The sequence below is a fragment of the Sinohyriopsis cumingii genome, chromosome 10 (genome assembly GCF_028554795.1).
Source record: "Sinohyriopsis cumingii isolate HCF-2022 chromosome 10, ASM2855479v2, whole genome shotgun sequence".
Taxonomy (NCBI): Eukaryota; Metazoa; Mollusca; class Bivalvia; order Unionida; family Unionidae; genus Sinohyriopsis; species Sinohyriopsis cumingii.
In genome coordinates this window covers 86,303,692-86,321,993 of record NC_142970.1, presented here as the reverse complement: position 1 = coordinate 86,321,993, position 18,302 = coordinate 86,303,692, and the positions used below count along the sequence as shown (strand labels likewise).

Below are 18,302 nucleotides of genomic sequence, written 5' to 3'. Positions count from 1 at the left end.
ATGTTCTGACATATTCTTCTAAGATGTTGAGCAGTTCATAGTGGTTGAACAATGACATCTAGAGGTATTAATTACGTTTCCCAATATCTTTCCTAAAGGGTATGGATATAGCAGTAGTTGATTCAAAATATGTTGTTATATTTTGTAGTTTGGGAACCACTGAACGAGTTATTAAGCAAGCAGAATAGTACATACGATTGTGTTGACAGCATTATTAAGACATTGTCATGTAAGTATTGATGACATTTCGTTAATTTATAATCATCTCTACTCGACTTATATTCCATTCGTTCCATTTTGCAGCACGAGAAAATTATTAACAGGTTCATAGCTGTAACGTAAATAGATGTTCCATTTTTAACAATTCAGATCATTTCTTCCCGTTTACATCTGCAACTGGGTATTTTAATGTATGCGATATGTATATTAGTTTGTGTTTATTTGTGTTCCATTGTAGGTCTGATTGTGATATTGGGACAATGAAGTCAGGTTGAGTTATATATCTTCTACCGTGATAACATTCGATCATATGTGTCTCATGTATGTGCATCTAACCTAATATGTTGCAAACTGAGTCTAATACAGATAGTGTCAATCTCATGAAACAAGATAAGCTAAACAAATATTTTAGTTTAATATGTGACATTGCACAATTATTGTCGTGTATGTCTTTTTTCATAAGTTTAACCTATTAGAATAACAAATTATAATGTCCTTTAGAGATGAAATTTACAATTTATATAACGACAATCTCTTGACAATATTAAATGAGCTCAACACACTCTATGGAGCAAAATTTAATTTATATGACAACAATTGAATACGCTGCATTATAAAGGAGATATAATCCTTCTATAATTGTTTTGGCACTAATGAGATTGGATGAACTACCTTTGCCTTTAATTGATGTACATTTTACATAATAGTAAGCCCTCTAATATTCATTTTTATATCGATCTTGACTTTGTTTACTTGCCTGTATTTTATATGCAATCCGTATAGACGTTTTACATTGTATCTGCATAGTTAAGTATTAGCACACAAAAAATATATATTCTCAATGACATTCAATAGAGGTCTAAGTGTCAAAATAACAGCGCGTGGATATTGTTATGTCTATGTGTATTTTCTGTAACTTTTGGCACATGATTTAATTAATGTTTTTTGTTGTTTCTTTCAAGGTCTGTATAGAATATGTTTTGGTATAAAGTGTGTGCGTAATTTGACTCTCTTGAAATCACAAATTATGTATGATTTATAAATATATATTTACGTACCTTCTAACAATTAGTAATACTAATTGTAATAATAAGACTTATAATGGGGGTAATGTGTATTATCTCAATGACTGATGGGATATGGAAGTTGTTTCAAGAAGAAGTATGTGGATTCCATTTGGTTGCGCGAGTTCAGTCAAATATACGTAGTTTTGTCGTAATTTAATAGTCGATCTTGTCATAACAAGTCAGTTTTACCTTTTCGGGAAAATGAAGTAGATCAATCATTTTTTCATGTTGAACAAATAGCAGAGAATTCAAAATGGTCAAGAGAGCACTCGGCTTTATTTTTTACAGAGCCTACCTATTGACAAAGCTAATGATGTATATACTTCACTGTCAGTAGAAGCATGAACTGATTAATGAATGTGTCTTGAAGGCTTATGATCTGGTACATTGGGCATATCGACAGTGATTTTGGAATTGTAAAATGGAAAAGAGCGAATCCAATGTCGAGTTTGCTACAAAACAAGAACATCACTTTGCTTGCTGGTATTCACCTAAAGACATTGATACCGATTTTGACAAACAAAGACAACTCATATTAGTCGAAAAGTGCAAAAACTGAGCCCATAGTGACGTCAAAATTTATCTTGACGAAGACAATATAATTATTTTAGAAAGCGTTGCTCATGAAGCTGACGAGATATTCCTTAACTCACAAAGTTTCTTTTGCAAATACGTATTCCTCTCAACAAATGGTTAGTAGGAAGCCAAATAAATCACAATCAAGTACTTACAAATTTCAACTCGGTAAAGCTGATCGTAAACCAGTGTTTGATAAGACTGATCAGACGTCCTTATCTCCTCCTAAGTGCACTTGTTGCAAGAATATGGGGGCAGGTTATTTGTCATTGCTTTAAGTTAAACTATAAACAACAGAATAGAGAAAAAGTAATTTTAATTATTAATGTTACTTATAAGTCAAGAATACAATGGAAAGAATATTTTCTTGCTAATAATTAGATATTAAGGTCTCTTAAAAATTGAAAAAAATTGATTTAAATTTTATCGAAACTCATATTAGCCGGAAACAGAAATAACTCCGCCACCAGTAGCATACGTATTGTGCATGAGAATGCTGATTGAGAGAGCATTGTAAATAATTCAATAAACGTAGATATTCTTGTCCCACAAAATGGCGATTTAAAGTTTACGGACAACCAAACTATAATACGTTTGATTTAAACAGTCATTACCTTTCTGAAATATTGAAAATCTAGACAACAAACATTAACATGTACATCCAGATGAAATGAATGAGTTAAAGTATCTAATAAGTGAAAATGAGTTCTTATTCCCAGATGTTACAACTCAAACAAGCAAAATCTCTCATGATGATGAAACTGTAGATTCTAAAAGCGTAAAACATGAGCAATCTTCTGAAGCGGGAACCTTTGAAGAAAGAAGTTAAATATTTGTTAGGGAATGAGTTTATTGAACTAAGAAAAGGCAACAATGCTTTACCGTGTATTCTTTTTCCGGAACCAGAAAATTGTTTCCGTATGTGCACATACTACAAAAACATAAACAGTGTCACCAAAACAGTCACATTTCCAATACTGACAATCCTTCGTTTGCTTCTTTGTCATGCTCAAATGAAATTATTACTTGAAAGTATGCATCCATTTCGTAAGAATATATGTTTTCAGTATTTCTATACCTTACTTTATCCCGTTTTAATAGTTTGTGTAGTCATTAGTACAAGTGGTATCAAATCATGTCAATGTGGCAAACATTATGAGTCGTAAGATCATCCTTGATTTTAACAACATGTATCTTAATCATATGACTTCAAATGATCGCAGCGTAAAGTATAAATTTCAAATAGGTTTAGCCGATATGTTGTACTAGGTTACATCGTTGCAATTACAAATCGATAAGTATATTAAATCAACAGAAAATAATAAAGTCGAAACTATGGCAAAACAATATTTGAAACAACTTCTAGAATTGCACATGAGTGATCATTCACTAGTGTCTTCACACACCAATGCTCATGTTTTCAAGCCATAGATGGCAATGATGTACGGTTCATATTTTGTAAACCATTGTCATTAAATTAATGTAATTTATGTAGTTCAGTCGAAATTACTTTTCTGCTGTGTACACATGAAGAGTCATGTGAATAATATACATTTGGTAAAGGCAAGAAAAGGCTTATAAATCATAAACTTTTTTTCAATGAAAATTGGTTCAGCTGTCAGTGTGTGTATGTCTGTATATGAGACTTTAGTTTATTCCATCTCATTTAATATAGGAAATATATTTCAGAATAACATTCACCAGGCTATACTCTTTTGACAATTCAAATAGACTCACATTCATATTTTAAAATGAGCATACAATACTTTCAGTCGTTTTCGAAATCCCACCGCCTAATGACTGCAATTGCACAGAAGCATGGTTTCATCTTCCATATCAAAACACATCATACAGTGAGTATTAATGTATGAAATCAGTTGTGCAAAGTATATTAATCATATTTTGTACCTGCGCATATATATATATATATATATATATATATATATATATATATATATATATATATATATATATGTGTGTGTGTGTGTGTGTGTGTGTGTGTGTGTGTGTGTGTGATTATGTGTCTGTGTATATATAGATAGATAGATAGATAGGTAGATAGGTAGGTAGGTAGATAGATAGATAGATAGATAGGTAGGTAGGTAGGTAGGTAGGTAGGTAGGTAGATAGATAGATAGAACTCGAACTTTATGTATTGACCATATTTTGTTCAATATGATATATGTAAAAGATCACCAGATACTGCTCTGGAGTATATTACAAATTGTTAAATTTTGCGGACAACATTTGATTCCCTGTTTCAAGGTCAGTTTTGTCTATAGCAACACCTTATACCCTAATAATAACGACAAAACCCCACTCACCCACTTGTGTGATATCTGATCAAAACGTTCTAGACCAGATTGAAATCGTTCATACGGTATTGAACCAATGTAATTGCACAGACTTTCAGGCACTCCAGCACTCACCACTTTTACCGTAGAAGACATATAGCACCCCTTAGAAGCACATATGTGGACGGTATTAGATTTCGCCTCGACAATATATTTCACAAGCTGTTATTAATAGTAAGGGTCAGATCTTATCCATTGAAAAAAATGGAAACGATTTTGCTGTTGAAAAATCGAAATTCGTAGAAAGTAACACCAATAGATGATATGACAATACATAAGCGTAATTTTAGAGAGAAAAAAGAAATAAACTGGTTTCAAAGCATCTGCTCTTTTTATATATTAAAAGAATGATCACTGAAAAGTAGTACTGCCATGACTTACTACGACACTCTACCCATGTATTACTGAATGAAGAGTCAATAACCCACGGCTAGCAAAGATTGAACTCTATATTCGGTCGCAGTTAAGAGGCTAATGAAAGAAAAAAAGTTGATCTGATGACACGGGAAGTAAATTGGAAGGACTGACTTAACATAGTTGGGTATATATTGATGTATGTAAGTAACATACAGTCCTTTATTGTATTTAAAGTTGTGTAACTTCAAACAGTTTCCATAATTTTTTCTTGTTTTATATGTGCTTGGAAAAAGATTCATTCAAAGTGGAAAGCACTCAAGCTAGTTAGATACTGGTTTTGCACTGCTCGTTGGCATATTATTATTATTATTATTATTATTATTATTATTATTATTGTTAATATTATTATTATAATAATTATGCTTACTATTATGTCTGGTCTATATTCACAATTTTCTATCTCTCTCTCTCCCTCTCTCTCTCTCTCTCTCTCTCTCTCTCTCTCTCTCTCTCTATATATATATATATATATATATATATATATATATTCTGATTCTGTTACACACGAATGTATATAACACCGATGAGTAACATCGGTTTTTGATCATGCATGTTTTTTCATGAGGTAATATGGACTCGTGTTTGTAGGTTAGATGATGGGTGCCGTTTACCCCCAGACCTGGGTTCGAATCATCGTAGAGTACGAATCAAAATTTGTCTAACATGTATGATGGTATTATTTGCATTATAGATATAATACATCACATCATCTCTAAGATTACCAAAGGTTAAAGTTTGTTTGCCTTTATCACTGTGTGATCAACGTAAACAGATGGTTAATGAGACCGCTTATCTTTAGGAACGGGAAAGGTCAGACTATAGCATATTTCGATTTAAGTCATGTTGCTGAATATATATATATATATATATATATATATATATATATATATATATATATATATATATATATATATATATATATATATATATATGTATATTTCTGGCACCGAGTCATTCTTCCAAGCCATATCAGATTTGTATCCAGTAATTTCAGATCAAGTTAGGATATTTACTTTAAAATTTTGTCTATGCTTTATATACATTTTACCTGTTTCTAATTGTTTGAAACGTGAAATTGTATTCCTCGGACTCAATAATATCATGTTTAGTCTTGTTGTATAGCGTTTTTGTTACAGCTCTATGGTCTAATTCTAAGTCACAGAAGAGAGCGAAAAGCAGTTTCGAAAATTTAAAACAATGGTTGTCCCTAGAATAAAAGGTGCTAATGTAAACAAATCCAGTATTGTGAATTACAGGCCAAATAGTAAACAAAACTCTATCACAAGTCAAAAGCTGTAGTTTTTTTTTTTTTTAATTTGCTAATGTGCCAGTTGTCTTGAATAGTTTGAAGTGCAACCATTCTTTATATATCACACAAAATTACCAATAATCGCAAATCATTTACTTAATCCGGAAAACATCAATTAGCACTTTGTAAGTCCTTCCAATAGTTCAAATAAACAAATACCCTATACTGAAATAATATACTGACTCCACGCCAAATGTTGTCACGAATAAATGATTCCGATGTAGACAACTATAATGTAAAATACTTGCGAAACAATAGGAGACCAAGATGAGTGTCAAACTTTCCAGAACTTTCTGCGTTCTAAATACGGTCAATTTGTGTACTCATATTATATTACAGAACATGCCCAATGTCATGTAGACCCGGAATCTCTACGGGAAAAATAAATGCCCTAAATTTAGATCCACATGTTTGCCTAAGAGAAAAAATTATCTTAAAATTTAAACTAAAATCATAAACACAGATTAATTATGCAATATGCTGTTTACCTACCCTCATTTATAGAGAAATGTGAATTATGCAATGTAAATTAAACATACATAACACTTCAACTCATAAAGACAAAATAGTTATGAAATAATGCTTTCTCATATATATTCACTAAATAATTATATATATGATATTTTAATAATTAAAATTACATTGGAAGATGTTTCATGAATATCAAAGGATATGCACAAAAAACAATAAAGTATTTATATTCAAGTTAAACTACATCTGCAAAACAAATTATCTTTCCGTTTGATATTCTTTGTGTGAATTTTGAATTAATGTCACAACAAACTGCACCTTAATAACCAACAATGTTTGCAATTTAGTTTGTTAATGACAGTGAGAATAACCTAATCACTGAATAACCTGTACAAATAAAACTTCTAAGGGAACCACATATAGCAAATGTGGTAATATGATTTATTACATATTATTACGTATTGATGTTGAATCATACAAAAGTTTACTAATGCAACAAACATATTTGTAAGTACCCGCGATGTTTCTAACATACGAAAAGATGAATATTGACATTGACAAAGTTTATCCAGGCATACTACATATAGGGCGAAAATAGGAGACTGGCGGTGACAATTCATCGATACAAGTTTGGTTCCCTAAATGTGGAAAGTATGCTTCAATCCAGAAAACGTTTGAGGAACTATAACAATTTGATCTATTTCAATGCTAAACATACATTAAGTAAGAACTCTTTTCTCTGTTAGTAAAAGTACGAAATTAATAATGCATTCCTTGTATCAAAGCCTTTATTTACGATTGGTCTTAATTACCAAACAAAAGCATTTCCAAAATCATAATTAAAATTTAGAATGTGTGCGTAAACCTAGTGATACAAAATCAATAATTAACCGATTTTAATATTATAATTATCTGATTGTAAACACTTTAGCCATCTCCACCATGATCAAGTGTTTTAGTATGTTGCAAGTGTTTATTTTTAGCAACTACAGTAAATAAAGTAATAGCACAAGAACAGAGACAAACATAAGTTATTCTTCCCTAATTTGAATATTTATCATTGGTTGCATTTATCCTAGCATTAACATGAGTAGATTGTCTTACGATAGGACATTAACCCAATATAATAATAAACGATGCTAAATTATTAAATGCGATTCATTTATTTTCTCCTTTATACACTGAATGTTGATTATATGCCTTAATTGCATGTCCTACTTAAAGATCAGACGACAGTGACAAGTCATCCATCAACTCATCCTACGACTGTGTCAAGCACAACAATCAAAAGTTCTCCGGTATCATCAACTCATCCGTCAACTGTCTCAAGCACACTAACTAAATTGATTACAACAACAGCAACGCATCCCCCGACCGTGTTAAGCACAACAACCAAAACAACGCATCCCTCAACAACAACAGTGGAGTCGGCAACCATAGCGCCGCCACCTCGCCATTCTGGTGGAAGACGTTTAGTTTCTGGTAAGAAGTTTGCAGCAAATATATGGATAATATCGCTCGATGTTCGTTAATTCTAAGTGCGTTACGTTCATAGGAACATTAGATATGTTGATCTGAGTGACCATAATCAATCTGAATCAGCCTGATACAGTGATTGACATATGACGTTTAGCACCCACTGGATCATTCCTGGGAGAGTTAAGGTAGATAAGGCTAATTGTGTACACAACGACACTGACCATTACTTGTTTTCATATTTCGCATCAGTTTACATGGTTGAGTAGCAATTTCCACTTATTCAACCAATCATAATTTATACTAGCTAAACCTCACATATGACACACTGGTTTCTTACGCTTGCATTTACAAATGCAAATCGTCAGCAAATGTATCCAGAAATCCAGTTTAAACTTAACTGCTGGCAGGTTCAGACAGCGGAATTTAAACCCAAGATAACTAATATAACCAATTATTTTATTTTATGTTAGCAATACAAACAGCAATGATTAATGCCTATTTAGAACTCGATATCCATTCAGCGTAGAAAATAAATATATTCCCAATTCCACCGTTTTCAAAACACAATGTGTTTTTTTTTTCTTCTCTCAAACATGAACATATAATGACCATCACAAACACAAAGTTATATTATAATCTAGATACCAACATTTATTTCATTACTGATGAGGGCAGTACGTATAAAAGGAGCTTTCCAAAATTTAAGACTAGCCAAAACACTGGTTGACATACGGCTGGAGGACGAAAATATTGAGTTACCAGAAAAATACTTGAAATATGAAGTACTATTCATCAATGTAAGAAGAGAGGGGCCAATAATGGCCGAGTGATCTAAAGCGCTCACCGTTACGGATCACTGCCATTTCACGTATGTCTGCGTTGGGGCGTCTCTCGGGCTCGGCCAGTGTTGGTATGTGAGAGAGCTTGCCGGTAGCCTCTCTTTGGTCGATGTTTTTATCCGGGTTTTTCCGGGTTATTCCTCCACCATTAATAATGGCCGTCATGTATAGCCTACCTTGTGCTGAAAATGAGGGTTAGGCCCTATAATAGCTACAACAACAATACTATAACCAAATTAAGATGTCCCTAGAGTTAAATCACTGTCTTAGAAAAATGTGTGTGTGTATGTTTGTGTGTGTGTGTATGTGTGAGAGAGAGAGAGAGAGAGAGAGAGAGAGTACCTGGCCAAGCCAGGCCAGTGGTATGATGAGCCTGTATATTGCTTGAATCATTCCAATAATGAACTAATGGCTGTTCACAAAAATACATTTTCATTCCAGCGCCATATGAATTACGTTCATAACGTCGCCTCACATTTCCATCTAAGCATGCGTTTAATAATCAGGATGCTACTCGGGATACGTGTCCCCGAAGGACATGTGCGATTATACAAATCCTTGGCTGACAAAATATAGTATTGGTTGAGAACCTTAAGCCTGCTATTTACTATATATACATACTAAATATTCTTATATGTGTGTGTGTATGTTTGTGTGTGTGTGTGTGTGTGTATATGTGTGAGAGAGAGAGAGAGACATGCATATATATATGTATGTATTGGTTTGCAGACATGCAATGTAGTTTGATGTAAACTCACTCAAAATTGTGTGTTGTTAGTAACAATTTCCGAAGCATTGCTTAATGTGATATATGATGAACACTTGATTACAATGCAGCCCAGTTAATCTATGTTGTGATGTTCCACTGGAGTGTGTTCTTGGACCTGTTCCCTTCATATATATCACTCAGCCGCTCTCAGATGTCATATATTATCATCCAGTGTCTCACCAATGGTACGCTGATGACATCCAAATATACAAATGTAGCCACCCAAGTGAAGTTCATGCTACCATACGAAGTGTAGAAAGATGCATTTTTGATGGCAAATCACGGATGACATGTAACAAGCTGCAGATAAATGATGATAACACTGAGGCCATTCTGATTACAACTCAGAAACTTTCTCATTCACATCCCTTACCTCAAACAATAAATATCAGCAACACCAACATTACATTCACACATTCAGTACGAAACCTAGGTGTTACACTGGATAGTACTCTCACATTGCACCAACATGTCATGAACATATGCAAGGCTGCATATCTTGCGATGAGACGCATCAGCACCATTCGCAAATATCTTTCAGTTGATGCCACTATAACACTTGTGTGTTCATTAGTACTTGCAAGACGTGACTATTGTAATTCGGTTCTGCCTGGTTCATCTCAATATCTACTCCAGACACTCCAAAAGGCTCAAAACACAGCTGTTTTGGATCATACTTAGAGTACCACGAACAGAGCATACATCCTCGCTGTTCTGTACCCTACACTGGCTATCCATTCGATCCGGAAACAAATGCACAATGTCTTCTCTGTGCTACGTTTCCCTGACGGACTTAAGTCCAACATAAGTATCCGATCTAACCCATGTGTACCCACCAGCAAGATACTTACGATCCTCTACTGACAACCGTATACTCATTATTACCACTATGAAAACAAAGTCATATGGACAACATTATTTTGCATACCAGGGCCCAGCAACGTAGAATGAATTGCCCATTGAACTTAGACACAAAGACACAGTGATCCTATTCAAGGGTGATCTTAAAACTCACTTGTTTCGACTGCAAGAACTAACTTAAGGACCTAATAATGTTTCCAACCTTAAAAATGTTCAGCATGTTTTTTGTTTTCTAATTTCATGGTGTTTGTTTTTTGTAATCATATCATTATATGTTTTTATTTATAGGTGTTGTATAATGTTGTAAAGCGCTTAGAGCGTATACAGATTATGCGCAATGCAAAGTCCTCATTATTATTACTATTATAATCATTATTATTGTCATCATCATATATTACTGCATTCACTGTACTATCAAGCTAACATAACTCTTAGCACTTTGGTCATTAGTTATTGCGTATATTTATGAGAAAGGGAGTTATTTATTGATAAAATGATGTATCTACATATTCTAAGCATGTGTTTCCCAAAGAAATAAAGTATATAAACCTGTTTTTGGGTTTGTAATGTGTTTAGTTACGTAAAACATTTACTAACATAGTCCAACGTACATGCTGAAGAAATTATGCGGATATCATTTATGTTACAGATTTGGTAACAACCAGCAACAACTTTTGTCTGAGTAAAGATTTAACATTTAAAGGTAATTATATATTTTAAAATATTCTACTATCTTGGATCTACTTTAGTATGCAAAACTAAAGTTGTTGTAGTTTCTAAAATAATGTGTTGTTTAATTATATATATATATATATATATATATATATATATATATATATATATATATATATATATATATATATATATTTGATCGTTTGTTAACATATATTTCTCTCTTAGTATTGCTATGTCTGTAAGTATTAGTTAGCATCTTCTGAATAGTACTTAGTCGTTTAACGCAATTTAATGAAAAACAAGTTTTCATATTCGTTTTTTCACTGTATTATTAGCCTTGCCAATGAATTAGTTCTTAATTTTATGGCTTTCGATTTGTGTTCTGCAATGTACAATTTACACGAAATATTTGTTATTTGATAGAATTCTGGACCAGGCCTTAACAGATTCACCTGTCCATTTCCGAAATGTTCATTATTTATTTTTCAGAATTATATGAACTGTTCTATGTACATATGGACCCAAATTATCCCAGTGAAATAATTCATTATGCTCCCAGTTTGAGTCATCAATATGGTAAGTAATATATATATATATATATATATATATATATATATATATATATATATATATATAAAGAGATAGAGAAAGATAGATAGGTAGATTAATAGATACGTAGGTAGACAGCAAATAATCTGAACTGAGTAAACATCGCTGTGCGATATTGCATAATATCTAAACTTACAGTGTTTTGTACAGCTTATAATACCCTGAAGTTCAAACATAAAATACCCCCTTAATTGCATTACTCTGAAGCATAAATATTCTTTATTAATTATTAATTACTCTCACTTTACTTGTGCTCGGCAACTAGTCTACCTAAAATAGTTACCATTATCAGTAATGACCATGCAGCTGGTCAACCAATGGCATACATGCTGCAGTCAGATGCAATAAACATAACCAAATCTTTGGTCAACGAAACGATTCATATCACTACACATTAGTAGCCTCCCCTTTAATTTAGTGTGTGTGCCCATAATTAACAATGTCGATGTAATAGAGAAGAAGTAAGAACAAGAGCGTGTGCGTTTCGTCGTAAAAGTTGAATTTTTCTGTTTTAATATATTTCAATATATAATTATCATCTTTCTGCATTTGTATATACCTACACTTACCTAACACAGGGTTGACCGGTGTGTGCAATGATATGATATCCAGGCAATTAGTGATACATTGTGTCTGCATAGGTCGCTATTATGAATCTCTGTAAAAGGTGAATAAAGCAATAAACGTGTGATTACTATCAATAAAGAATGACTTCTTTATTTCTTTATAGAAAAAGGTAAACATCTTTCAACAAATGAAATAGCGAAATCTAATGTTTCTGCTTTGTGGGTTTCTAAACCTTATTCACCTTGATTTCCTAGAGAAATCTACAAATCACTAAAGTTCTGGTTTGCTCAAAGGTCAAAACTGATTTGATTCCTCAACGTTTCGATCAACAAATTCCGCTTATTAAGATGGTTATAAAACTAATATGCTTAATATTAAATCTGACACAGATTCTCTATTTAAATATGACATAGATTCTTTATTTAAATATTACATAAATTCTTTTTTAAATATTACACAAATTCTTTATTTAAATCTTACACAAATTCTTTGTTTAAATATTACACAAATTTTGTATTTAAATCTCACACAAATTCTTTATATACAGTTTAAATGCAATGTTTGTGTCAGATTTAAAACAAGAATTTTGTACCAACTTTAAATTGAAATTCTTGCACAAATTCTTCATTTAAATCTTACAGAATGATTTCTGTAAATATTACACAAATTCTTCATTTAAATCTTGCAATTATTCTTTATTTAAATCTTACGCATTTTCTTTTTATTTACATCTTTCAGAAATTCTTTTGCTGAATCTTACAAACATTCTTGATTTAAATCTAACACAAAATTCGTTATTTGAATATTACAGATATTCTTTGTATAAATCTGACACAAATTGTTGATTTAAATCTAAAACATATTATTTATGTACCAGAGAAGTGGAAGCTGTATTACAATGAACTTTTCATTAAGCACCAACAATGAAAACGCAACTTGTGTCAGCTCGTTGCGAGGAATACCTATTTCAGTAGCTTAAATATTCGACCCGTGACCTTACTGATCGTCGGTAAATGTTAATATCTAATTCAGCTCGTCGGATATCAGAACTCTCTCTCTCTCATTACACTCTCACAATTATTAAAATTCTTAATAAATCTGACTTGTAGGTTATATTTGATAAGCTATTTATGATAAATTAAGCATCGTTATCAACGCTGTAATGTTTAGGAACTGTGAGCTGCGTCCGTTTTCCACGTAACCATTAGCTCCCAAAGTGTCTTGCACATGGACTATATTATAACATTTTAGTTCCGCTCACTTATCACGTAACGAAATTTAACATAGATTCAATGGAAATCGAAAACAATTGTTCTGTCATAATAAACTTACATCAAATTCGAAATTTTAAATTGTGACCGGTTCGTGGTCTTACCAGAACAAAATGTGACCCTTGCGGTGAGAGTATCTTTATAGCTTCTTGTTCCTGAAATATTAGATTCGAGATATTACCGTGGTCATATAATTAGACAGAGTCCATTTTCCTTGTGAAAACATTTACGGTACATTCAATTTGCCATTTTGCCATGGATAATTATATTTGCTTTATTCAAACATTTTATTTTTAAAACCACTCGGACGTATTACCCACGTACGACCTCATAACAATGGATGAGTTCATTATGGAGACAAAGAAACCATACGCATTATAGAGTATGCAGTAGTAGATTCTCATATGATTATTTTCATTGCAAAACATTTTATAAAACATCTTATCATTTTAATACAACTGAGGTGATCATGTTTTAAAACGAGTAAATTTAAAAGACGCTGCTTTATGTATCTTTCTTTAATATTTCAGTCTGGACAAAGCTCTTGGTCGTCCAATCTAATTGCCGTAAACTACTAATACAAGACTTGGCATGTAAGTAATCCAGTATAACTAGACTCACATCCATCCATCCATCCATCCATCCATACAAACACATACACACACACATACATACATACATACATACATACATACATACATACATACACACATACATACATACATACATACATACATACATACATAGATACATACATACATACATACATACATGCATAAAATATTACATACATACATACATATATACATACATACATACATTACATACATACATACATACATACATACATATTCTCTCTGCTTATGGTTTGCATTGTTTTTCGTTTACATTGTCGCTGGATACAGGTGGTAATTTTGATTGATATCGTCGTTGTGATGATTTGTATCATTTTCATGACTGTAGGAAAAACTGTGTAGCAGAAACGGGAAAAATAGCCGTTTCTTTTGCTACATATTGCCTCTTATCCTTAAATGAGTGTTCTACATCATTTGTGCCCGATTTTTCGGACAAATGTATACAATACCTAATGACTAATGACTCATCAATAAATGAACGCATACACTGGAAACTAGATAAGTATTACCTGCTATGAAATTCCTCTACCCATGGGCTGACAATGGTTTCCAGATCATAGTTCTGGATAATTTCTAGATAATTTATATATATATATATATATATATATATATATATATATATATATATATATATATATATATATATATATATATGTGTGTGTGTGTGTGTGTGTGTGTGTGTGTGTGTGTGTGTGCAAAAAATCCTGGACCTTCAACAAGAGACCAAAGTGATAGATAGTGGGACCACTACTGCAGAAACAAAAATCATTTAATGATCACGTGAATTCTACTGGCTCGAACTTTATGCTATGCTAGTCTTTTCACACCTCATTGTACTAGTCGTATATATATAGAATGCATTTTGTTGTTTCGATCGTGTTCTGTTTTCAACCTGATTTTGTAAAGATTAAGGTAAAGGGACCTGTTTATATTTATGCAATTAGATCGTTTGCTTTGAACGTGTTTGTTAATATTCCGCGTGTCTTCCGATGTATAAGGTCAGTAACGACATCCTATTAATTTACGTTCAAGTACCTACAATCTCCATGGTTTTACAATCAAAGGAAAAATTGTACAAGTAGGTAACATAAAGAGGGCTTTGGATCTGAACAAAACCAATCTGCAGTACACAGCATTACTTCCCTGCTTGTCTGAAATATGATATTCGTCCGTTAAGTTATGCTGTGTTCATTGATTTTTGCAGTCAACAAAACAATAATTGTTTGATTCTTTCACAGATACATACGGATATAATCACTTTCAAGTAAATTATACCTGCCATCCAGGTAAGGTCAAATATATCTCTCTCTTTATATAATATTAGCCATTTGTACGATTTTGATTTCCTGACATTTCTTGCAGCCCTTTAGCATACAATCTCATACATTTTGTCTCGTTGTATGTAGTTCGGTTTATTTTAGTATTTAAAAACGTTGTGTGTAAAGTTCAAGCGTGATGATGATATTTATGATGATCATCTTGCATTTGTCAATAAATTAAAAGCTGCTTTGTTTACCCACGCGTTTTAAAGCTTTACTTATATAAGACGAATAACAAAGTTGCTAATATAAGGCATGACGTTTTAGCATCACCACGAGAATCATACTAAAGAATAAAGCCTGAGAACATTTTCTCTGAAGACTTAGTGTCTGTTGTATCTAGGATCAAAAAAGAAAAAGTCATATTTTTATTTTTCGTATAATTTCGATACTGCAAAAAGCACTATCGCCATTAAAAGAACGTTTTCAATGCTACACAGCTCTAGGCACAGTAGAATCGTTAATGAGGTGCAGCATAAATACCCAGCTGGAAAGAAAACGAACGCTTAAAAGAGTTTTCAACCAGATAAATACATATTTCGAAACAAACGATGGACCAATGAAGTTTGATTGCCGCACCATCAACAACAGCATGTCACTAATGATACATTTGGCAAGTATGCTGTAGCTCTGAAGTTCAAGTGGTTGAATGCTTTTCAATCTGATCTTACGTGAAGGTAGATTCCTTTATTTGATGAGCAAAAGGCGTGTTTCAGCAGGAGGGAGAAACAGATCGCAAAAGGAGTAGCAGCTGAAACACAGCTGTAATCCACTATGTACCTGAAAGGCCTCTGAAGAGAACGAAATCTAATGAACACTGCCAATCACAGTTCCATTTAAATACATTTTCATTCTGAGGAGCTAAGTGAGACGTGTGATCATGTCAAGCTGTTTAAGCATATCCTGACAACGTCGAGGGAGTTGTGAGCTTAGACTTGGCTGATATGTCCCCTGCTCTTTTCTCAGATCTGTCTTGCAATATATATATATGTGTGTGTGTGTGTGTGTGTGTGTGTGTGTGTGTGTGTGCATAAATGCTAGTGTGTTTGCATGAAAGCCATTTTAAGCATTTTAACCCTCAGCACAAATGGTTGTGTATGCTTCCACGTGGGATTCTAAGTGAAATTGTTCCTAGACATAAGTTCTCTATTCCTATTTTCCTCTGGACACCAAGGAAGATTACACTGCTACTAAATATTAGTTTCTTGCAGAAAAGTAAATACTAATGAAGATATTCCATCACATGGTTTCATTTCGTTTCTATTTCAAGGTCCTGAAAGAGTTGTGACACATTCAACCAGTCCTTCAACACATAAAACAATGCCTACGACTACGATCCAAATCACAACAACTCAAAATTTGCATCCTACACTTTCAAGGCATACAACAGGTAAAATAGTCAGCACAGGATTTCTACATTCATATCGGCTTTAAACAGCGGCTGCGATTTAAATTACAAGAGACAAACCTACATGATCACCTAAATACTTAACTATATACATGCATACATACGTACATACACAAACATCATTTCATCCATACATCCATCCTTATATACATATATGCATGTATAGCTACCTACCCACATACATACATACATACATACATACATACATACATACATATACATTCATTCATTTGTATTTTAGTAAGAAAGACGAGTGTTGTTACCGTGTGTATAGTTTCCAAGACAAACCTACATGATAACCTAAATACATAGCTATATACATGCACACATACGTACATACACAAACATCAATTCATCCATACATACATCCATATATACATACATGCCTACCTACCTATCTACCTACTTACCTACCTACCTACCTACCTACCTACATACATACATACATACATACATACATACATACATACATACATATATACATACATACATACATACACACATACATCCAATCTTTTATACTCCATAATGTAAAGATTGTTTGCATACAAAAGAGACTACTATTTTTACAAAACCTCCATCGTGAATTTGCTGCATGTGAGAGACCGGATAGCAGAATTCAATCGTCTCATTGGGTAAGAAAACTCCTCTCGTAACTCGTAATTTGTAGGAACTGCAATTCTCTCGCGAAAATCGCTGCCGGTGTATGTCGCTGTTATGCTTATAGCCAGAAATACCCCGTGCATATTTGTGGTAACTTCAGTGAAGGGCAACCGAAAGAAGTGGGTCTGAAATGCAAGAATGAGAAAGACTATATGTTGCATTCCTTTCCTAATACAAGGCATCTAATCTATGTTAGTGGTAATACCCTGGATATACATTTTGCTCATCTTATGGCCAATACTCATCCTTTATTGATCATATGTTTGTACTCTCTTCAAAGACAGATTTACTCAGTAGTGGAAAGATGAATGATAATCTTCATCTAAATATTTGTCATCAGTTACCAGTAAGAACACAGTTCATACTTTCCAACGAAATCCAGAAGTCGACCTTCTCGTACTCTCCATCTACAGTCAGCTAGGGAAAAGTTTCATCGCAACAGCTGGTGAAGTACAAAATAGAAATCAATGTACAACTCTGTTAAACTATCTGTTTACGACATTGCAGATGTAAAATACGTCTTTGATGCTGTTGCGACTGTTGTATGCAAGTATAAATCTCCCGAAGAGAACATTCCAGCCACACATGAGACAATACTGGAAAAAACATTGATGTGGCTGAACTGAATAAGGAAATGAGAAGGAAAAAAAACGTGCTTTATGGATAAAATACGAACGTCCCCATGGTATATAATAGAAATCTTAATTATGATAAAAAGATGCAAAGAGAAAGTTCAGAAACCAATTAAACAAGGGAAAAGACTAGCATGAACAGAAGAGCTCGAGGAGTTAGAA

At 33.0% G+C, this 18,302-nt stretch overlaps 1 protein-coding gene across 4 annotated transcripts in view; it reads left to right on the top strand.

The window, feature by feature from the left end:
- The window catches only part of LOC149790519 (uncharacterized), a 45,310-nt gene that overhangs the window by 7,543 nt on the left and 19,465 nt on the right, over positions 1-18,302 (top strand). For all 4 annotated transcript variants that reach the window (XM_089971403.1, XM_089971404.1, XM_089971402.1 and 1 more), the window contains exons 5-12: positions 149-229; positions 3,635-3,715; positions 7,638-7,895; positions 11,011-11,064; positions 11,526-11,612; positions 14,014-14,076; positions 15,357-15,404; positions 16,708-16,827. In XM_089971403.1, the coding sequence (XP_089827529.1) occupies positions 149-229; positions 3,635-3,715; positions 7,638-7,895; positions 11,011-11,064; positions 11,526-11,612; positions 14,014-14,076; positions 15,357-15,404; positions 16,708-16,827 (792 nt within the window). The remainder of the gene's footprint in view (positions 1-148; positions 230-3,634; positions 3,716-7,637; positions 7,896-11,010; positions 11,065-11,525; positions 11,613-14,013; positions 14,077-15,356; positions 15,405-16,707; positions 16,828-18,302) is intronic.